General features: G+C 39.8%; 2 protein-coding genes across 5 annotated transcripts in view; one reads left to right on the top strand and one right to left on the bottom strand.

The window, feature by feature from the left end:
- Nucleotides 1-20,776, bottom strand: part of SESTD1 (SEC14 and spectrin domain containing 1) — a 55,883-nt gene extending 35,107 nt beyond the window's left edge. Inside the window, exons 1-5 of one of the 4 annotated variants that reach the window (XM_040603817.1) lie at nt 20,576-20,776; nt 17,500-17,562; nt 16,728-16,830; nt 8,491-8,570; nt 2,479-2,587 (exon numbers count right to left, since the gene is read on the bottom strand). In XM_040603817.1, coding sequence (XP_040459751.1) covers nt 2,479-2,587; nt 8,491-8,545 — 164 coding nt within the window. In that variant the 5' untranslated portion in view covers nt 8,546-8,570; nt 16,728-16,830; nt 17,500-17,562; nt 20,576-20,776. Of the gene's footprint in view, nt 1-2,478; nt 2,588-8,490; nt 8,571-16,727; nt 16,831-17,499; nt 17,563-20,168; nt 20,545-20,575 lie in introns of those variants that run through there. The other 3 variants (XM_040603814.1, XM_040603815.1, XM_040603816.1) reach the window with 3 other exon arrangements.
- LOC121092617 (basic salivary proline-rich protein 4-like) lies at nt 20,278-20,991 on the top strand. Its single transcript, XM_040603869.1, has one exon. It carries the CDS (start codon nt 20,278-20,280, stop codon nt 20,989-20,991), a length of 714 nt encoding a protein of 237 aa, XP_040459803.1.
- The last annotated feature ends 3,374 nt before the right edge of the window (nt 20,992-24,365 follow it).

A 24,365-nucleotide genomic window follows, 5' to 3' on the forward strand; every position in this document is an offset into this window, starting at 1 on the left:
TTCTATGAAAGTTAAAATAAAATGCACACTTGGTGATTTGAGCAACAATACAGAGAATACAATGAAGGAAGCAAACTTCAGTACGCACAGACAATAACATAATATTTCCACTCCTATTTTTCTAGGATTCCAAAGCAGCCTCTTCATAATCCAATAATTTTAAATAGCATGAAAGAAAGGTGTAACAGTAGAAAGGACTAGGACTAAGTTGCCTGAAGTTTTAGGAAAGCTTTACACACTCCCACACACACAGCCCCCGAAGACGTTTACCCAAGACACTATGAACAGTTATGCCTCTCAAATTCTGGACACAGCTATCCATCAACACTAGAATACATACTTCAGAACAGTTACAACATACGTCATGCACAACTGAATTAAAAGTTAAACATCTTAGGTTACCTTACACATAGAACCTGGGGGGAGGGGAAAAGTAACATTAATGTTTCTTGGACAACTATCTGGATTTGGGACAACATCCCTCCCCACACCCCTCCTTTTTTCAAACACTGTTCAGCAGCAAGTCTTTCCAGAACAAAAAGGGCAAGTGCTTAGGCCAAAACCTTTGCATTTCCCACTAAAAAAAAAAAACCCTGCAAACAAAAATGACCATAATTTTTCCATACTGCCATCATAAAAAGAGCGGTCATTTTTTTCCATGACTGACAAAGAGAACATTAGACATGGGAACACTAAATTTTGCCTTCAAACAGATTTCCCAGTTTGTACAAACAGTACTTTGGTTGAATTTTCAGTCAGTTATTTTTACACTAATGTACGTAAAAACATACATCAGGACAAGACTGCAGAATAAGTGCTAGAACAAGGATGCCTGCATTTGTTCCACAAATACAGCCAAGTCCTTAAGTCAATGTCCTGGTTTCAGCTGGGATGGAGTTAATTATCTTCTTAGGAGCTAGTACAGTGCTGTGTTCTGGCTTTGATGTGAGGCTTTTCAGTTTCTCAGGCCTTGCTAGCAAAAAGGCTGGAGGGGCACAAGGAATTGGGAGGGGACACAGCCAGGTCAGCTGGCCCGAACTAGCTAAAGAGGTATTCCATACCATGGGACATCATGCCTAGTATATACACCTGGGGGGTTGGCAGAGGCAGGCAGATCGTTGCTTGGGGACTGGCTGGGCACCGGGCATCGGTGGGTGGCGAGCACTTGCATTGTACACCACTTGTTCCTTTCTTCCTTTCCCTCTGGATATTATTCTTTCCCTTCCCCTTTTCATTATAACTGTTACTGTCATCATTATTATTGTTCTTTCATTTCTATTCTGTTTCAAATATTAAATTGTTCTTATCTTAACCCTTGAGTTTTACATTCCCTTCCAACTCTCCTCCCTGCCCCTCAGGGTGAGGAGGTGTGTGAGCAAGCAGCTGCATGGTACTTAATTACCAGCTGGGGTTAAACCACATGACAGTCAATGAGATGACTTGCATAGGTGACCATTTGGTATTTTCATCACTTTACAGAAGACAAAACACTGTTTGAAAAACCCTAAAACTTCCATGACTAAAATGTTATGCAATATACTCATATACCTATTGATGTTTTACTTGTAAGCAACCTGAAATTATTCTTTCCTTCTCTCCCCAATCAGAATTTTTTTTTAACAGTCTTGACTACAAAACCAAAACCAGATCATTTAATTGTATTTTTAAAGCATTTTTAGACTGAGTAAGCAAAGCACACTAAACAGCCTTTAGTTGTGCCATTGTTCCCATTTCCAGAGAAGGAATGTAAAGATACAAAAGCAAGCATTTATCTGAGAGACTTCTCTCCTTTTTAAATCGATAGCATAAGAGAACAAAGCAAAGCTATGATAAAAGATTGATCTCTGGATCTTAATAAAACAAAATGCAGTTAACTAAGCTAGGACCAAGAACTATCACTATAAACTTGCAGGGTTACACGTGCAGAACTCAACCAGCAATGGTTTTACAGCAAGGTCTGGATGACAAGACACTCAAGTTGTCATTCAGCACATTTAAACAGTATCTTAACTTTAAACATTTGAGTTGCTCACTAACTTCAGTAAGACTCCATATATTTTTAGACTCAGTGCACACTCAAGCCCAACAAGCTATAAAGATTAGGCACATAGCAAAGAAAGAGGAGGAAGCTTTTTTTACATTGGGCAATGCTACCTTTGCAAGCTTAGGAATTTCATTAGAATGGCTCGTTAATTTACATAGTAATTTAATTGTATTATCACTAAAAAGAAATTACCAAAGATATCCCAAGAAAAGAGGAAATAAAAACACCCAAAGCCAGATATACAGAATAAAAGGATATGCGCAAGCCTCAGCAGATATCCCTTAGCTTATTGGGACCTATGTTTCTAAGTCAGTCAGTATCACATTTTAAACAAACATTTATGTAAAATTTGTTTGGTATTGAAAGACAAATAACAAAAAAATAAAGAAATCCCTTCCACCACTGGAAAAGAAGGCAGCCCCAAACAGAATCACCTTGGGATACTCAGAAGGTAGTCTAGTGTGACACTCAGCTCATCCATACTCGTCTGTTCAAGGCATAATGGAATTGTCAGAATGAGGCCACTTCTTCTGTCCTTCCCTCCTATTTCAGGGGAAAAAGTCATTAGAAAAATGTGATGGCTTTAAGGTACAAGAAATACTTTGTAGGTACGTGGTCTCAAAATACATCATGAAAGTAACCTTCAAAGTTTCTGTGAAAATCACAACTGACATTTTACCTCTCAGTTGCGAGGATTCACTCGCCACACCAATATTTAAGGCATGCAGAGCACAGACCACATCTGTAGCTGTCAGACTTTTACCTAGTACTTTCAACATAAACACCACAAATCAAGATTTCCAGAAGCATTACTTTTGTGTATCTAGATTACATTGTTAAAAGATATCTCATAGACCTTCCACACTACCAGCCTGTCAGCAACCTGGTTAGCTTTCAAGGTGAGCATGTTCCCAGCAGCTCCAACTAGAATGCAACACCTAAAAACACTGACTGCACAAAGGAGGATCTTGTAGCACACAGGCTGCCTGTGGCACTTCCTTTAAGTTGGTAGTTCATTCATCAAACACTGAAGATTTCCAGACCTACTTAGAAACACATACCAGTCACCTCACAATTAAGATAAATATTTCCAACCAGTTGCTTTAATCTTCCCATGCATTTTCAAACCCTGCTGCTAAAAGTTATACAAACAGTATCAGCAACAAAAATATTGAAAGAGCTGGGCTCACATTTATATGTCCATTAGGAGATTCAGTACAAGCGGTACATGTAGCATATCAGTATCACTTAAGTAGATTGTTCTACAACTACCATTTGGGTTGTTTTTCACTACACAGACTCTCAAGAAATCTCTGGAAAGGTACAGTTAAAAAAAATGGATCTTTAAAGAAAGCAGAAGAAAGAACATTTCAAAAACATTGACTTTTCAATGACACAGGTATGAGCCAGTAAACAAAATGGATTTGGACTAGCTTCTTACTCATTGCTTAAATTGGAACTGAAGCCAAATATCCCATGAAAAATAAATACTGACACAGCTCCCTGAAAGGGTCCATCAGCAAGTGCTGCAGAGTGAAAGAAATCAGGAGTGCAGCTGACTCTTGTACAATCATCACATCTCTAAGTACAGGGGCTGGCGATCTTTTGAAGGCAGAAGGCCTTGACACCAGAACACTTGCCCCTAAAAGAGCTGTTAACTCAGAGCATTAACTACAAGGGGGCAAAGGTGGCTGCAACGCATCTTTCCACTTAATTTGGAGCAACTTATTAGTTCATGTATCCACCATTTTGAGCAAGCCACCTTACCTATTTTTTTTTTCTCTCTGCTCTTGAATCTTTTAAAAAGAGATCTTCATTTCAAAACCGTATCAAATATTTTGGGTTTCTCAGGGAGGAGGACAGCAGGGGAAGTAAGACAAGTGGGGACAGGAATTTGCACATGAAGAGAAGAACATGAATGAATCCAAACATAACTCTAGAATGATATAGTGCTTTAGTTTATAGCTTATTAAACTGCAACTTCAGTCATCTTAAAAGTTTGGGGGTGGGTTGTTTGGTTTTTTTTTAATTCTTGAGGGTGTTTTTTTTTTTTTAAACTAATGACCATCTCTACTTTAAACCAGTTTCAAATTAAATTTGCCACAATTGGGAGTAGCTGAAATCCTTTTCCATTTTATTCAGTGTTATTTTTTAGAATAAGTTTTAATATATTAGCTATTTTATTTAAAAATATTTTTTAAAATACCACAGAGCCATTTAAGTACATGTAATAAACAGTTACTATACAATTTCCTCTGTATTTTAGAAAAACTGTACAAGCCTAATGATAATCTCAGCTTTATTTGGGGTGAAAACAAAGCAAAGTAAATTTCTATAAACTGAGAAAGAATACCTTTATTCTCAAATTAAGTGTGTTATTCATCTGGTTAATACCATTAAATCATGCTTTTTCTTCATAAAGTTACTTAATATTGGCAGAGCTGAAGTTCCAGCTAATCAGTAAAAACAACTTTTAACAGATTAGTAACAGCTGTGCGAAAATAAGACAAAGCACATACACACATGTAACACTCACAAATGCATAAAGGTACACTGACATAATTTGGTAAGAATTCCCCCATCCATTAGAGATGTAGGCAAAATAATGGCAAAACACTGTTTGTTTACACAACATATGTTGGCATCTTAATTGCAATACGTTTTTTTCTCTTTGTTTCCAAAGCTGCACAAACTCCCTAAAGGGTATTAAAGATCTACCAATACACATGCCTTTCCCACATTTTCATAAAGGACTGCTTTAATTGGTCGCCCATTACAAGAGTAGTGTTCCCCTCCCTTTCTCTTTTTTGGGGGGAGAACTGTTACTGGGAAACAGCAATGCACTTTTTAGTAACTATATTTCTAAACAGAATTAAAGAGTGGTGCTATATTAGAAAGAATAAATGGATTGATCCTTTTTGCAGAAACTAAGAGGAAGTCACAGTTACCCTTCTCTGTTTCTGAATGGCAGAAAGCCTGATAATTGGAGTGAAGCAGCAGGAGAAAAAGTAAGGAAAACCCCTCAATGCTTTAAAAACTGGACGTTTGTTCTCATCTGTACACTTCGAGAAAACGTTTCTCTCCATTTGCAACAATGCTTAGTGGGCACACATTATATCCAACAAATTAAAGTGGTAAGTTTGTGGATGTAAAATAATACCTCAGAAACCATGCAGACTCAATGGTAGCTTGTTAGCTATCATCTCTCAACAGGACTAAAACATTAAAATTAATAAAGAAGCCTCTTTCCTTAAGTGTTCAGGCATCATTTGGTCTTTCCTCATGCATAAGGAAATCCTCAGAGACAGGAGGGTAGCAGTTCTTAGGAATATAGAAAATAAATCTATTGGAATTAAAATTTGCAACAGCCAGGTTAAAAAATGGGTTACGTGTTGTAAAATAGGGGAACCATGAAAAATCACTGGAGCAGAGAAGCAAGAAAACACTGTCATAAGCATTAAACCATTGACTGCACAGAATTTGGTGATCAAACTGAGTGAGCCTGCAATAGGAAAAGTAAGAACCCAAGTCCAAAGCTCCAAAAGCCATGGCAGCAGCTCAGGACTCTACAAGACAAAATATTTGCAGGAGTTCCATCTAACACGCCCTCTCCTCCCTTACCCACGAACTCATGAATAGAGCATTAAAGTTGTTAATTTTAAGGAACGTATACATGGCCAGGGAATGAAGGGTTTGCAGAAGGACACGTTTTCTTCTTGCACTTGTAGCTAGCATTACCATAGCTGATTCATAACTAGAAGGGACTTGTTCTGTTCCAAGCTACTTCTGGATTCATGAGACTGACAAACACCTGCTCCCACAAAAGCAGCTAACTATTAGTAGTTCATGATTTCTTTACACAGACTTGAAAGACTCTGGTGTTGAAGAGGGTTTAACCAATGAAAGTTTAGAATAGGCATTGGAAGCCTACACATGCAAGATACTAGACAAACAGAAATTCTCACTTTTATACCTGGATTTAAACAGCATTTTTAAACATGAACTGACTCAAAAAAAATACCCACAAACCAAACCCCAAAACTATAATCTCTTGACATTTCACAATAATTACTTAAATTTATTCAGTTTCATGACAAGTCATCTTGTGTAACAACTGATAAGTTTTTTCCCCCACCTTGTAAAGATTCAAGAAATCATTATTTCTAAAGATTTCTGGATACCAGAAAAGATTCAAACACCTGCATTCTGCCTTCACTGTGATTTTTGTGCAGCTTTCTTGCACCGAAGTATATACAGAGCAGGTAAATAGTCTGTCAACCTGCCACAGCACAAAAAAAGAACAAGGTAGGAGTTATCACTGATTCGTTTCCTCAGTGAAAAATGATGGCCAGTCATTCATGTAAAACATAACTGGTATATCCTTATCCATCTAAGAATCATATTCATTCAAACCTGTATTTTTAAAGAAAACGCTGAAAAATATTGAATGAGTCTTTAAAGGAATATTACCTAAAGTCACCAGCTGAGATGTAATGGCTATCATGTATGTGATCTAATATTTCTGAATACTAACACACTACACAATAAGAAAGTTGTTCTTTGATCTTGGTTGTATTATTTGTAACTCCTTTGAGTTACAAGTATGTATCACCCCCTTCAGAATACTGCAATTAGTGAGACAAATCCATTCACATTGTGATTTTAGGCATGGCAAACACCACCTCCTTGTCTTACAAAAAAGCACCACACTCAGACTAAGTCTTTAGGCTTAGAACTAAACCTGAAAAATAATATCAGGGAAAGTTAGCTTGATGTGTGTTATTTAACTCTGAAGTGGTGTAGTTTATAAACTGAAAACACATTTAGGTTAAAAGCATGACAAAAAAATAATTTTAATCCATTTTGCATCAAAGCGGTTATTCAGCTATTTTGCGTGTCAGCAGCTTGACATTTTTTCTCTGCTATTTGTAATGATCTGTCAACATAGAAGCTACATAGCCATGGATTCCAAATCTGAGGAGACACTACTCCATTAGAAACCACTCTTTTTTGCTTCCAGAAAAAGAAGGCAGGGCCAACATCATTTGTACCAATTTAACTCAAAAATGGCAAAAGACTTCAGCATACAAACACTGGAGATGTTTTGCTAAAATAGTATTTTTCTGAATTTTTATTAATCATTATATGTTTTTATTCATGAAATTATATGATATAAAAAATTGCTTTAAAGAGACATGATGAACCGATTTCTCTGTCAGGTTCCTTTACTTACAGCGAAGAACGCTTAAAAGAACTACTGCATGAATCTTTACTATTCATTAAATTAAAACATTCATTAATACTACAAAATTCCAAAAAGGTCAAACCTACTTAGAAATATGTAGGTTCAAAAAGGTTCCTAGCATTTAAACTGCCATTCAATAAATTACTTTCCACTAAGAACATCTATATTTCAAAATGGATCAGGCAGCTTTAGTAGCAAATTGAAAATGCACTCTAGTTGATGAGAGCTTCCCCTTGCAGTATAATGCTGAACAACCAACACACCGTGCACCTGCTATTAGTATGGGTGAAGTTACCCACTGTCCCAGGCTTTAATATGAGTTGAGGGGTGGGTGTGTGCATTTGTTTTTAAACAGGAATTGTTTGATGTGTAATTGCTGGGCACAGCGTGCAAATTCAAAGCAAAATGAATTCTATTAACAAAGGAACAGGTTTCACTTCTCAAGTGATTGGAGCAGGATAAACTAGACTAGCTAAAATAAACTAAACCAGAAGAATTTTTATTTATGGCAACACCTGTCAATTTATGAAGTTGAGAAGTGTTCTGCAAGTTATCTACCTACCCTAGAGTTGAAAATTAAACACACAGAATTAACACCACTATATGACAACAGTGAAATCAGCAGGAGAACTTCATTCATCATCTTAAGTATTTCCTTTTGTTTTTCTTCTGCACAGGGAGAAGAGAAAGCTATTTTCCACCCAAGGTTCAAGAGGTTTTAATAAATACAACAATAATTCCAGCCTTGCCTGAATTAACTACTTGGCAATAATCAAAACGTTGCAATGCATGGCTAATTCAGCTCCCATCCATTTCTATGTTGGAAAAAAAAAAAAAGGACAGAGGTGAAAAGGAAGGAAAAAATTTCTGAAGAAAATTCTGAAAACATTCTACTTCTAAAACCACATTAGAAAACCAGAAAGGATTATTCTTGTATGTCTGCTAAATTACTACTCTTCTATTTATGGACTGAAACTTCATGACATCAACTTTGTGGGTTGAGTTAGAGGCTACAGTGGAACATGTGCTAAATGCCAACAGCAATAACTTGGCTACTAGATTAAAAGTTTCAGAGATCCTTTTGAAATATGACCCAGCACTAATCAACAATATATTTCTGTTAAATACATCCAGCAAATACAAGTAACCAACTTAAAAATCCAAATTATGCAGAGAACCAATAGGGAAATAGAAACACTACCTGAAAGAAAAGCCAATTTTTTCTTCAGAATGGGTAATATTACTGAAGCTTCCATTCTACTGCAGATAATTTTCACAGCTCTGAAACACAAGACGTTTAAATTGTCAAGCATGGGAAATCAATTACATGTCACTAGAATGAGCACTGACCAACACACTTTTGTACTCTTCTGAAGGAAGCACAGAACACTAACTGAAATCCAAAGTATTGTAAAAGCCAAAGAAAAAAAATCATCATATGCATTTTTCCATGTAAACCTTTAATTAAAGAGTTCTTCCTCCTCATAAAAAAAAAAAAAAAAAATCAAAGCAGCATCTCAACCAAGGACATTGATATAAAAGTCTTATTTCCTAACCCCATTAAACTACTATTAATTTACAAGTAGATCATTTGTTTGCTCAGTCATTCAGAGATAAAATGAGTTTATATAAAATTACATTTTTGCATAGTGTATTTCATATTACCAGAAATATAAAAATTAAATACATTATGCTGCATGGATGTCAGGACACTGCCATTACCCTGCCAATAGAAGGTCTTCAATTAAAGAAAAACATCCAAGAGCTAGAGTAAGTATGTCTAACCTATAGCTGGAAATGCTTCTGCTCCTGTTGGCTCCAAATCCCTTCTCACCTTCATCCCATTGTTACTGCATTATGAACTGCAATTTACTATGATTAAGTCTTTGTGTTTCACTGACAAATCAACAGAATTCTTGAACTGCAACCTCCTCTTCCTGCCTACACAAAAGTAGCAACTGGCATATGCTTGTATGTCTGAGTTCATACTTGCACAAATCAATCCATATAGTAAAAAACCCTTAAATCTTCACAGAGACACAAAATTCAAGGTATGTGCCAGTATCCAGTCAAAACAAATTTTAAAAATAAAATTCTTTAATTCCAGGCAAAGGACTTCAGACTACAACCTGGAATCACCCATCTGGATACTTCAGCATTCCTGCACACAGAGGTTGCTTTTTTTCCTGGGGGGGGAGGGGGAATTAATTGAATCAAAACTATAAATGATCCAGGAGAAAGAAAGAAAAGAAAAAAAAAAAACAAAACCAAAAAACCTCCAGAGAGCCTGAGGTAAAACAAAATAGTTATTCCTCCTCTTGTTAAAACAATGAGCTTTATTACAAACAAGCAGCAGAATAATTATTTTTATTATGAAACAGAAATGACATTTTAACAACTTTTTACTGTTCCTCCCTGTTCCAATGCATAATGTCTCACAATGTCCATTCCCATTCCTTATCCCTAGATCTCCATATTTAAGTGCCATATTTGTCAATTACATGAAATATCATTTCCCATATTATAGAAGGAAACAAACACGTTTCAGTTCTTTCCGGAAACTGAGTCCCAAGACAGCTTGCACTTTCAACAGCTACTCATATAAGCATCCTTTTTAAAGCCTCCTGTATGCTTCAGACAAAAATTTGTAGGTTTGTTGACTCGGTCATTTTTGTCTCTCAAACACAACAATCAAACCACCCTGTGTAAACTAGTTAAGTTCAGCAGTATTGTTTTTTTCTTTTCTTACCTGGTAATGATTTTTCCCTCTCCTCCCCAAGCTGTATTTCAAAATTATTACAAATGGCTCTTTATCATCACCAATGAAGAAAGTCCAAACCTACACACAAACTTTATTATCTTCATACTTTCACATGCAAACTAAAGTTTGCATCAACTTAATGACTCTAGGAAGCGTGTTTCTTGCTGTTGTGAAAAGACCAATTTATTTAATATGAAAGCACTGCCTGGCTTTCTGCCACAGTAGTGGCACTGTCCTTGGATCAGAATAGTTCTTTTGTTCAGTATTTCCTGGAACCAAAGGAAGGATTCTGTTCATTCAGAGTGGAGGGAGGTGAGTCACAACAATTAGAACCAATTGCTGATAATTTCAAACACCTAGCTTTTGTTCTAGAAACTCATGCAATTCTCTTTTGTGAGAGCTTTGATGTAGTCCATCTAGAAGAAAACTCTCACCAGGGCAGGTTGTCAGAACATACCAGGAAAAAAAAAAACCAAACCTCCAGGTTTAAAAATAAGGTTTAACATCCTTCTATATCTTTAACACCCCAAAGAATCTCAGGATGAATTAAACTAAATGCCTTTTTTAATACCAGAAAGTTAAACATTTCCAAGAGACCTGGTGTCTGCTTTCCAGTGGGAGCTATCAAAGGTGTTTTAAAAAGGTACACTGCTAAAAAGCAGATATAAGTATATTTAGACCTACAAATAAATGTAAAGCCTTTTTAACCTGTTCAGAGGAAGGCAAAATGACAGGCTCTTAAACTGATCATCAAGCTCTCAATTTAGAATGAGGAAATATGTGTTGCTCAATGCTGTACCACTGTTTAGCTGAAACAAACACATCAAGTGCCTATTCACCAATAAAAAAAGGCATTTGGACTCATTAAATAGAAAAAAGCTACAGAAGAAACAACATCACTGAGAGAACAGATTTCACTTGAGGAAACTGGAATACTTCAATAAACTGCATTTTATCATTTCTAAAGCAAGAGACATAACTTATCTGCTCAAATTTTATACGGATATGAACCAAGTTAAACCTGTTTGCTGAATTTCAGAAAATCTTCTGAGTGCTGCATGCCCACCTGCAATCTACTTTGCCAATTAAAATACCATATGCCAACTTGTAAACCTTCTGTCTACAGGAAACATTAAAATAAAAAAAAACTATACTGAAGAACCTCACTAACTTCTTTTGAACGACCTGGGCTTTCAGGTTTTTAAATCAATGCAGCAGTGTTAGTCTGCAACAACGTATTCATTCTTTTGCAGGTTTCCACAGAAAATTGGTAAAATTCAGTTCACATAATATTTGTATTTAAAACCTAAATATTTGAAAGGTGTTCCAGTTAAATAGAAAACTCTCCCAATCCTCCTACCAAGCAGAAACCAATACTAGTTGAGAAAATTCTCTTAAATACAAACTTAAATGAAATAGATATACATTAGGGGGAGGACAGAAGGCTAAGGAGACAGCAAACAAATAGTAAAAAAAAAAAAAAAAAGAGTTACAGAACAAATAAAAATGCAAACAATATTTCAGGCTGCACTTAATGTGAAATCAAATCATGACATGGTAGGCTGCATCTTCTATCATTTCTAGGTTCTGGAAAGACTATAAATTACACTGTTTTAGTCAATACAGTTTAAAATTCAAGAAGTTGTTTCAAAAAACAAAAACAAACAAAAAGCCACCAAATTCACATACAATAAGAATTATGTAATTCAGCGTAAAAGTGCTTAATTTCTCATGAATAAGAGTATCACTTGCATTTTCTGCTACACATCTTCAGTCCCATCTAATAATAAATTTAAATAAGAACCAATGTCCAGACGCTGTTTAATACCATTTTTAAAGTCTGTTAAAGAGAAAGGGCAGAGGGTGAAGTTGACAGACTCACATTGACTAGACGACTGAAGTAAGATGTTACAGAGAAGCTGCCCTACAAATAACAGGTGTTTTCTTTTTGTCAAAATTAATTCAGACTCCATGAGAATACTAATACGTCTACTCAAATTCATTAGACCTGTAACATTTAATACCCTCAGTACACATTACAAGGTTTTTAAATGGGTTGGTCTGTTCATGAGCATCTACTGCACGTTTCAAAGAACGAGTACTTTCTTCATTCCCTCATCATGTACCAAGGAAGAGAACATAGCCGGTCTGTTAAACACAGGACTAAAAGTCAGGAAAAAAAATAATCTGGTTTCTATCCCTTGTTCTGCTCCGAAATATACATATGGCTTTCAGCAAGTCATTTATCTCTTTCAGTCTTCATTCAGTCCCTCCATCTAATTCCCTTTTTTACAAGACCACTGTGATGTTTAATTCATTAACGTTTTTGAAGGCTTGAGAGATTAGAAGGAACTCCACAGATCTGCCTATAAATATCCAAGCAGCAGATGGGCAGCTACATTCAAAACTGTAGCAGCTTGCAAGTCTAGGCACAAACAATAGCACAAATAACAACAGACATTCTGAAGGGGGGGGCGGGGGGGAGAGAAAAGCCTCCATCATATAAAATAAAAAAAAAAAGAATTTCATTCTGAAGTCAACTTCTGAATTGCAGAGCTTCAAAATTAACAGCTTCAGTCCCTGAAGACAGCATACAATTTTTTTTCAGATGCTACCTTCAACCCACAAAGCATTACCCCACACTCTCCCTAGATCAGCTTAAAAAAAGTTCATCTGTCCCACACAGAAATAAAATCCACTTGCAAAAGACAGAGGGAAAGCTGAATATCAGAATTACGTATGCAGATGATTATTTCATCTTCCTTTAAAGCTACATTAAAGATGTCATCTCTCCCACAGCCAAGTGGCACAAAGACAGAACACAAACGAAGGTGTCCCCAGGGCTGATACCCCAGGGTAATTTGAGAAGCACGCCAAATCTGCCCAAAAAGTAAAAAAAGGCTGCAAGCATTCATTAGTTAATGCTGTCTTCAATTAAAGACCACATGGAACTGGGTTGCTCAGCTGGACAGTTTCAAAATAACAATAAAACCTGACAGATGAACAACAGGTTAAGGTAATCAGATACAGTGTTTTATTTTTACTCTTTAACTTATTATGAGCATTACTGATGAATTTTTACCCTTGGAGCCTTTTAAGGCCTCAGAAAAAGGTAACTCTACATATTTAGGGAAGATCAAATCAAGGTTTTATTTTTCTTTTTCAACCACTCTGTTCTTTTTGACTATCTGTAAAAGCTATTCATAAAAACAGGCATACTGAAGTTTTATATTATGCCCAATTTTCAAGTTGTACACAAACACTCCTGATTTTCCATTATGTGTTAATTCACACTAAAGAATTACGAAAGTAAAAGCCATAGACTCAGTAGTTTTCATCAGTCATGTAAGCTTGTTTAATTTTAAAGCAAAATGCAATCATACAATGTCGGTTCCATTACACATGCACAATTAGTACTTTAACTCAGCAACTTGTGAAAGCAGATTAGAATAGACAGATTGAGTAAGTACTCTATTTTTGGTTAAACTTAGGCTCAACAATTTGCTAGGCCATGATCTAAAACCACATTGCCACAGCAATGCCAAATTCAAGCTTGGAAAAACTCTTTTTCTTCTGCCCCATTTTTACTGAGTTTCAAGTGTTACCTTGTACACTTCGCCTTCTAACTATAGCTAATCATAGCATTTAGAAGAGCTGTCTGTGAACTACTTCCTCTATTTAACCCATCTTCCATATTCGTTTCCCACCCTTTTTCACCCCCTCAACATTCTGTGAGAAGTGAAATAAAAGATGAGTGGCAAAAAGACGTGATGAGCAATATAATCAATAGTGAACCAGCAAATGGAGAACAAGCGAATAAGAGAGGTTATGCCATGCAAGAAGAAAAAGACATTATGCTTCTAAGTTTTAACTTTGATCTCAAGTCAACTATTCATTTCACAGAACGGCAGAGCTTTTTCATCAGACTTAGCAAAAGCGTCAGAGGGACAGAAAAGAAGGAAGAGTACCGAGCACAAAAACAATGTAACTAAGGATGTGCAATAACATCTTCATGTACAGCTGTGAAACACCATACTGACATCTCAGCCTTTTCATACAACAAGGGCAAGCACAGGATGCTGTGCAGCAATTAGTACTCTCTGAAAGAATAGCACTTCTTTGGATTCAAAGGCCATTTCCACAGACAGCAATCTTGCTTCAGCCCAAAGGAACACATGCAGAAGTTCATAATGGTGCTACAACATGACATATAGAATGATAGCTTGCTGAAGTTTTCTAACCTTTCCAGCCTCAGGCCAAGCCAAATACATATGGTATATGTTAAAGTACAGCAGTTTTCAGGCTTCTTCAATCTAGAATAGTACAGAAAATAAGTCACAGGTTTTGGATGCAACTCCACATTTCCTTTTCTGCCACATTTCCAGAGAGAGACCCCATGTTTACCTTCCTGCAGAATCCTACAGCTTGCCCTTGTAGGATGTTACCACAGGCAGCGGAGGCGGCTGATCTACCTTACACCCTCTCTTGCACAGGCAGCCAAAACAGCAGAAATTGCAGTAATCTGGTATAGTCCCAATTCACTTCACAGCATCAAGTGACCACAGAATGGACAAATGATGTAATTTGGGAGGTTGCTTTTTCCACCATTTTCTACACAGCAATAGGTCAATTGAAATGCTATGTTACAAGTACAGCACAGATATTTTATTTTCTTTCTCATCACACCTCCCTAAGACCCATAAAAAAAATAAACCTCATGTTTAGCTCTTAAAATTTCACTTAGAGATCATGTGGAAAGAAGACAGAAATCACACAGACTGTAAATTCTCCCACAGAAATAGTTATTGAGTCACAGGACGGGAGGAAGAAAAACAACCAATCAATAGTAAAATAAAACATCATACTCTTCTTCTACTTCCCTATATTAAAAAAAAAAAAAAAAACAAACACCACACGCCAAAAAAAAGCAAACAAGTCACAAAATCTTGCAAGAATGAGCTGGGGGAAATGAGTACCTTATCACCAGTTCTTCAAGGAACTGTCCAAAAGCAGTCTGTGATGAAAGATCACACAGAGCTTTCATGCCTTCAATAGTTCATAGAACTGGCTAAGACAATGGGAGGAACGAGATTGGACAATTCAAGCCATAAGCAGCCAAAGACAAACAGCTGCACTGATGAGCGCAACTGTTGGCAGTCTGGAACAAATGAAAAATAACTTTCCTCTGGGGTGCATGATTAGAACTTCTTGTTCCTTTTATAACAATTATATAAGAAAATCTACAACTTCATAACAATACACATACTTGGCATAAGTGCATGTGGCTCAGGCCCACAGGAATCACTTCTCAGCTCAGTATAGTGACACCACAAGAGAAAGGAAACAAAAAGAAATGCTGTTCTAAACCAAAAGCCATCAAGAATGGCAGTGGCAGGGGGTAGGAAAGAGCAAGGAACTGTTTGAGAAGAGAGTAGAACTGGCTGCATGGACATAAGTGTAGCAGACAAGCAGTCATCCTTTTTAGGCAGAGAAAACTGACACAAAACAAGAATAAAATACATGAGAGGCTAATAAAATGATTGTTTATAAATCTCTAAAACTTTGGTGTTGATACCTGACAAAAAAGTTCCCAGCTTAAAAGTAAGATTTTGTGTGGACCTCGAAACATCCTGAACAACTTCCTCTGTATTTAAAAAATAAAATAAAAAATTACAGCAGTGGCTTCCACCCCCACTGCACAACACACAAGGTAGACAGAATGATGATAATAAGAAAACCTTCATCAGAAATAAGTGATTTGAGAACTTTGCTAATCTTAACCTAACATGAAATTACAAGAGATTAAAATATGCCAGATCTCGTACATAAATACCTTGTTCATTCACATTTTTAAGTTTCAAAATTTTTCAGAATTACACAAACTTATTGCTCTTCAAAATAAAAACAATTAGATGCTGTCCTTGAATTACTATGTGCAAGGGAAGTAAATCTTTAACTTGCACAGATGTCTCCAGTCTTTGTACTCATGTTAAAAATTCTGAACATTTCAGCTGCAAACCACAAGTTAAATAGGCCACAGCAACCACCTGCAGTAACCACAGCATCTCTCTCTCTCCCATCCTCTCAAAATAAAACATGTAGCATTCCACTATCGTAAACAAATGGCCACATGCTTCAGAGAACATAAAATCAAGCTCTCTTGACCTGCTACCTGGAACACCTCTCATAGATGTAACACACATTTTCCACTGATACTGTTTCCTAGGGCCAAATTAGAATGTAACATGGAAGAAGGAGCAAACAGTATGTTAGCAGACAGACAGAAAACAGACAACCCGCATTGAGGGTGTACTGATTAGAAAAAAAACATTGCTTTTACCAACAACAAAAAGTAGAGAAGCCATGGCACCTTTCATCTACGTATTGTGTGTACATCCTGACCCTTCCCCTCAGAAAGGGCCATTTATTTTCTCAAGTGCAGCTGTACACACCATTTAGTGACCAAAAAATTAACATCAAATCCATCATCTTATTCTTCCACCACCTTTTTCTTTTCTTGGCCTTGTCAACATTTATCCTTCACAATACCTCTCTAAGAACACATCTCAAATTCAACTCTGCCAACACCATAGGAGTTCAGCTTTGCTCTGAATTCTCATGTGCCTACTACATCTATCTCTCTTGAATCATTGATTCTGTAAAGCCCTAAGTCATACCTTCATCTCCTCTTAACTATTGCAATTTCCTTCTTAATGGGTTCTTTATGTCCCAGCGTTCCAAACTTCAGCTTGTCCAAAATGCAGCAGCTCATCTTCTCACCTAGAAACAGGAAAACAACACTCCATATTGATTTTCACTTGCTTCCTTGTCAAGTTTAGAGTCTGCTGTATGGACATCCTCACTTCAAAAATCTCTCGTTCTCATTTAGTCTAAAGAGTACAAAGCTTTGCCAGTGCATTTTTCTGCTTGCTCACTCAAGGTGCTCAAGTCTCTCATTTCTCTTCTGCACACAAGCTTACCAACCCCATCAGAACAGCAACAATCTACCACAATGCTTTTAAAACTTCTTCCCTTACTCTCACCCACAACCACAGCTCCCTCTTTAAATCAGAATTCACATTATCTCCAGTCACATACCTAAACACTCTCTAATACATTTGCAAACACTACTCTCTGTGGGAGACATTGACACTACGTAAGACACTAACACAAGCCACAGATTTTATAGTGCCTAAGCCAAACTATGTAGCATAACTTTAGTATCAGAAGCTTTATGTTATAGCACCTTTTAAAGATTTTAAAAGTCACAAGACAAAACCAAAGTAGATAAAAGTTGAAGAAGGCATGCCTAAATAAGGTTGCACAAAACTAATTTCAAAGGTATTGTTCTATGCAGCATATTCATCAGTATCAAATATTCATAACAACCAAATATATTGCATGAAAATTTTAAAGATCTTATATTTGGAAGAAATTGATCTTACTTACCATTGGTACTGGAATGCAATGCTGTCTGTTAGGGATACAAGTTTGAGCTCCTGATCCTGGATTCTACAAATTTAAATGAAAAAAGTATTGACCATATTTTCACATGTTAATACCCACTCTAAAACTTTATTTCCTCGGAGGTTAAACACAAGGATTTATTACAAAGCTGCATGATACGGGAGTTAACATCTCCATTCCATATTCACAAATACTTGTAAACCAGGCATTTGAGTTGAGTGGGATAGCAGTAATCCCATATTTTCCACCAAAACATATGGTTGACATCAACATTGTTTATAATTAGCAGGCAATGCTCCTGAGGCAGCACCGGAAGCAGTGGAAGAGTAACAAGAACCAGAATCCTTGCAGTATGCTTTCAGTCAGAGGTAACCTAAAGAGTTTTAGGATAAATCAAAAATAGTTTTGGTATTTTTTGTGAAAAGAGGAAGAAAGTATTCCTACAAACTAAGTTCATCACTGCTATAAAATTTAAAGAGGCAAATTATAACTTGAATTAAAAAATGTAAATAGTCCCTATTTGTATTAGAAGATACAGAATTAAGAGATGTGTCAAATGTAAAACCTCAGCAAATGCTTTAAAACTTGAATGAAACCTTGTAACTGATCAAATCCCAAAACCTCAGAATTAAGTCTATAATGTATTACAGGCAAAGCCAAGATGCTAAATACATTTCATAGGTTTTACAGTTACTCAGATGCAGCAGTTATTACAGTCATCTCTCTCAGAACAAATTTTAAATTAAAAAAAAAAACACTTTATCACCAGAAGTTTTTGTAGTCAGGCAAACAAACTAGCAAATCCTCTAAAAGATGGAGAGAAGGCAAGAGTACACCCCTACAGATCAGGGACAAGAATATCAATAGCAAGTGCTCAAGACAGCTTAAACAGATACGTGATAGAAATCCTGCAACATCATTTCTTACCCCTGCAAGACCCTAGACCTTGCCTGCTTTATTAGAAGCTACCTACTGAAGACGTTCTGTATTTCCACAGCCACTCATAGTCATTGGGGAATAAAGGTGCTCCTCTTCATACTCTATTCTTAAGGTCCCTTGACAGTTACGTAGCCCTGTATTCAAGTTCACCATCAATGTATCTAGTCTCTTCCAGAAGCAGCTCCAGTTCCCCTCCCTACTACCACTCCCAAGCAGCAACCAACTGAAACCGAGCTAACTTCACACAACTGCTCTATTCTGCTGCTGGAAAATAACAAAAATCTAGGTACATCTCCCCTGCTTACACAAGCTTTACTGAGAAATGTGATTCCATAGACAATTTAGAATTATAGCCTGCAACTCCAGGAGACAACATGGCAGTGATTCTTGTGAGAAATTTAAAAATACATAAATGCTCTTAACTTTTGTTTCTAGGAAAACTGATGTTACAGGTCATCTAAACTCCAAATAAAATATCATCTATTAGCATACTACTTTACAAAAAACAGTTGACTGAGGCGATTTTACAGGATTCTTCAAGCAGCAATCTATGATGTAAGGAATTATGCAAAATCCTAAAATCCATCACTAAAAAACCACTGTAGTTGCTCCTAGTTCTGGTGGGCTTTTTTTGTTTTGCTTCAGGGTTTTTTTTCCCCCTGACAGAGCAAAGCATGATCAGCACCTTACCAGTAAGCAGTAGGCCTCTGACCAAGCTTCAGTTCTAATTCCATGGTCCACCTTCCCCCTTTTCTCCTCATTAAGTTTCTGCTTGGTATAGACAATGGGACTAGGGCTATAAAAACTCATATTCATAAATGAGAACCCTTACTAGCACAGAAGTTAATCACCATCACCGTTCCTATAATGTAATAACTATTCATTATTTACTATATGCTGGATCTTAGCAGATGTCACAGAATGGGGAAAGGGGGGAGGGGGGGTGAAACCAGTGCTTCCTCATCACAGTGAATTTTAGTGCATAAACAAAGTCAACATCCAATCATTTGGACAATGCAGACACTGCAATATAAGAACGCTGAGACCCAGTATTTCCTTTGGGATGAAGATGAAAGAACTAATAAAAGCATCCACTAATATCCATCCATGTAAGCCTCACCAATTTTGCTCATTAAAATAAATCACAAAGACTCACAAAACAAAGAACCATTCTCCACTAATTGACTCCACTCTGGCTTCCACACACTCGTTCAAATTCTTTAAGAAAAGGGTGCTGCAACGCATCCCCGTCGTACCACTGCCTGGCTGAAAGGCTGTGCATGGGTAACACGGGATGCTGCGGGCACTGGGGAAGGCAGGACTGCGAGACAATGGACCTGTCAAAACCCGAAGACACGGCAACCACGGCCGCCAGCAGCCACCGCCTCGGCAGTGACCCAGCCCGCCGGGCCGCGCTCCCCGGGGCCGCGGCAACCGCACGGCCGGGATCGCCCACGCCCCCGGGCCGCTCCGACCCGCCGCGACACACCGGGGAAAGCCCCGTGCGAGGCCCGGCCAGCCCCGGCCCCAAGCCCCCTCCCTCCTTCCCCAGCCTGCCGCGGCACCCGCGGGGCGGCCCGGCGGGAGGCGGCTGTGGCCCTCCCGCGCCCGCCGCCCGCACAAAGCAGGCCCCGCCACCGGCGGCCACTCGAGAGCCCCCCCCCCCGCCTCCGCGGCCACGTATGTAGCGGCAGCACGAACAATACCCCAACCTGTTGCGCGGGTTCTCCTGGGCTGCACCGACCTGCCGTGCCCCCGGCCCGGGAACGGCCAGCGGGACACGCCGCGGGGCAGCGAAACGGGGGCGGGCGGGGGGGTTTAATGTGGAGGAGGCGAGCTCCGCAGCCAGCCGCCAGGTACCCCGTTAGCCCGCCCGCCGTCCGCGGCGATGCACAGCCGGTCAGGAGGCCGGCCGCGGGAGGGCTACCCTGCCGTAAGGCCGGGCCACCGCCGCCCCCCGAGAAGCAACCGCTGCCCGGCGGAGCGAGGCGCCCCACAGCTCCAGCGCCGCCGCCCGGGGAACAAAGCGCGGCCAGGCCGCAGGGCCTGCGCTGCGCCCGGGGCCGTCCCTCCGCAGGGCTGGGGCGAGGGAAGCGCCTCTCCAGACGCGGCTACTCACCCGGCTGCGGCGCTCCGGGTGCCCGGGCTGGGAGGACGCCGGCGGCGGAGCGGGTGGACGCGGGGCGGAGCCTGGACCCGCCCGCTCCGGCCAGGCTGCGGCGGCTGCTCTCGGCCGCCTCGCACCGCCTCGCTGGCCCGGCGGCAGACCCCGGGAACGGGAACGGGGGCGGCTCCGGCCCCTCCCCCGTCGGCAAGGAGACGGCGAGCACCGCGCGCTGCCGGCACCACCCCCGCTCCGCCGCCCTCGCCTCAGCGCCCCCCCCCCCTCCCCTCACCGTGCGGGGCGCGGAGCCGCGGTACCAGCGGCCCTTCCGCGGAGCCGCCGCGGCAGCTGCGCGGGACGCGGCCGGGCCGAGAGACGGCGACGCGCGGCCCCACCCCGGAGGAGACAATGCGCCGCCGCCGCCCCGCTAGGGGGTGCCGAGCGCTGCGCCCCGCAGGCCGCGGCCCCGCCAGGCACCGTCCGGGCGGGCCCTTTCCCGCCGCGGCCCCTTTCCCGGTGCCCCGGCCTCCTGTCAGCAGCGAGGGGCCGTTGCAGGTACCCGACGAGGACAGGCTGCAGCCCGACTGGCGGCGGGTTGCTCCAGCGCCAGCAGTCCGGTGGCGGTAACAGCAGGCGTGCTTTACTGTTTGGAGATGCGTGAGTGTGTGCGGAATGCAAGTCACATCGATCGCAGGTGAAAACAGGTCGCTGAAAGCGCTTCAGGCAGGTGCCGGTGTCCACCTGTGGCCCTTCAGTAATGACAAGGCAAACGCGTGTTTTGCTTCCCCCAGAGTGCAGCTAATAACCCATCATCAGGCCAGGCTCCTGGATAAACAGCCTGAAACTCTGTCATGCCAAGTCTAAAATAAAATAAGCAAAAATCTGGAAAAAAACGCTGTGAAGAAAGCCAGCCAGGACACTTGTCTTGCTCTCAGTGTAACTGCCCTAGGTCAAGTTGCTGTCAGTCTTAAATCTCCTGTGGAACACATTTTCAGGCTACATAACGACTCTTAAAAAAAAAAATAGCACGTTCTGCAAACTCTATCTTGACAGTAATTTTGCTCTTGTTATTTGCAGAGTGACTGAATTACCATTTACTGTATCGCATTCCAAATAATAAAAACTGCCTCACATAAGCTGGAACTGCTGGGGTTCTCCCCTCAAAACACAGTTTGCAAAACCACCACTGTTTGCCCCCTTTCCTGGTGGCTGCCAGTCAACATCTAACACAGCCATTGCCCTCAGCATTGCCATCGGAGTGCGCTTGTGCCACTGACCTCATCCCTGGCCTCTGCTAACTCAGAAAGCTGTCCCTCTCTCAGCAACGCAACCCGCAACCCGTTGGACACACAAGAGCTAAAGGTAAACAATTATCATTAAAATTTTCAGAGGAGGCCTGTCAGCCTCAGGAACATACCTTTTCTGTTGGGTCTGTCTTTCCTGGAAGAATGCTTAAAACAGCAGTAGCAAAAGAAGAGAAAAAGCCAAAAAACACCTTTCCTAACAACCCCTAGAGATAAACAGAGGTAAGTGAACCTTGGCAGTTCCTTCCAACCTTCCAACAAAAGTAGTTGCTGCAGAGAGCCATATAAATTATTTTGTAATTTACTAAATAAGGAAAAAATTAACAATATTTTTAAGTGTGTGCACTACTGGGTTAAGAATGCGCCATATACAACTTTTAGATCACTCTTCTACATTTATGCTTACTTATTGCCTACCTGTGGTCAGAAAGTAAGACAATAGAAGCTTTTGCTATTCATCAACATTTACCTAAGATCCCATGGGTGGTAGGAGGAGAGAGGGGAGGAGAAATTTGCACCATAAGGATATAGACTCAACTTCTCCATCTCCATTTTCCTGTTATAACTGGAATCTCTTCTCTATGACTAAACGAGGCTTCTCCTGCACAGAGGATAGCAGAACTCTTGCAGTGGCTTCCAACGCTGTAAAGCAGAGCAACCTGAAAGTCGCTCTTGTTTGTACTCTGGCTGGAGCTATGCTAGTTTGAGTATCAGGATGCTGTAATAGGTTTTTTGACTTTCCTTTTCCATGTATACTCTGCTGAGTAGTTTGCCAGGACAGAACCTGAGATGATTAATTTTCTTTTGAGGTCATACCGACAGCTCAGAGTTGCAGTTAATTGCCTTTGCCATACAAACTGCCAGTAGGAAGGAATCACAGTACATTTTTGTATCAAGGATCCATTTGATTAAAACAGGCCTTAATATATGCTATTATTCTCCAGCAGCTATGCCAGATTTACTCAAATACAAATAAAAGTAAATAGGCTGAAAACATCCTGAGCTTTGGGCACTGTGCTGCGTGCTGAGACAACAGAGCCTTTGTTACAGGCAGAGCAGTGCTCACACAATAGAGTTACTGCTTCCAGCCTCAGTTGCTGAACTTCCAGAAAAAATCAGCCTTCAGAGAAAAACAAACCAACCACCCCCACACTTCTAGTAGACACCAGTTCCTCACCATGACACTAGTCCCAGGTGCCACCAGGCGTGACAGTGGCCATGCTGTGCAGCACCTCATGGGTCTGCTGCGCCCCTTTGCTTTTGTTCCACTTGCTGCTGGGCACAGCCTCACACCAGGCAGGCTGAAACCCCTCCACCTGGAGCAATTTACTCTGCTGCTTGCTTGTTATTTGCTTCCATGTCTCCATGCAACAGATAAGACAATTGTTTTTACCTGTAACACAAAAATGGATGTGAGTAGTTAAATTAGTATAAGCTAGCACTATTCAGTGTAAGTGGCTAGAGATGTAACTGGCAGACCACTGCAATTCATAAATGGTATATACAGTAAATAAGTAAGTAACTTGTGGGATTAGTGTAGGCAGGCACTGTTGAATTATAAATAAAAATTGTAGACTTCTTTGTGTGTGGAGCTTTATGATCATAACAAGATGGTATCGTCGTATTCATGGGTAAGCAGCAGAGACATCTACTACTTTAAAGCCTTATGTATTTGTCATACAGCCCGATTCATGTTGGCAAAACAGTGGGAAAAGTCCCTTCTATCTTGATAAACAGTATCAGGAGGTTTGGGAAGTGGAAGTGACAGAAAAATACAAGCATTCAGTGTACATTCAAAACATCACAGAAACAAAAAGATCTGCTCCAATACTCACTATGTGTATTCTCACTCACTACTTCTGAAGGTAGCCACATTCACCTGCTATTAGTATAAAAATTTGAAATGTCCTTTTAAACATATAATTTTTAATCCTGAACTGAGGAGTGATTGTTTCTTCTGAAACAGCACAAAGCCTAAAATTGTGCTCTTAATAGAATCTGAAACTGAAGTCCTAAATAGCCCAGACCTGTGAGACTGCATTTACTGATTAGCAGAAGCTGAAAGCTTGGCACTCTGCATAGGCATCACCTAGCAGGTTTTGAAGAATCTAAGTTTTATTATATTTGTAGTTACCAAAGGGTACAAAAACCAATCTTTTATATAACTATCTCATGTTGGCAATAATTTTGACGTTCTTCAGTTAAATTATTAAAAAAGAAGATGAAAGTTTGTTGTGTAAAGGTCTTTGTATGAGCGACATCTGTAATGAGAGACAGCAACGTAAATCTTCAAGATTCTGAAGAAACTGTGTGTGTGTGTCTGTGTGTTTTCTGTTTTTTCTTCTTAGTGTTCAGGTAGAAACAATAAATGTTCTCTTCACTAAGATCTTCTTAGTGTTCAGGTAGGAACAATAAAACACACCCTGATCTCATCGTATCTTTCCAAGTACTAGAGGCTGTTGGGTTGTATGTCCTGCAGCAAACTCTGCAGCGACTTTTAT

Source organism: Falco naumanni, chromosome 8, assembly GCF_017639655.2.
Source record: "Falco naumanni isolate bFalNau1 chromosome 8, bFalNau1.pat, whole genome shotgun sequence".
In the NCBI taxonomy this organism is placed as follows: domain Eukaryota; kingdom Metazoa; phylum Chordata; class Aves; order Falconiformes; family Falconidae; genus Falco; species Falco naumanni.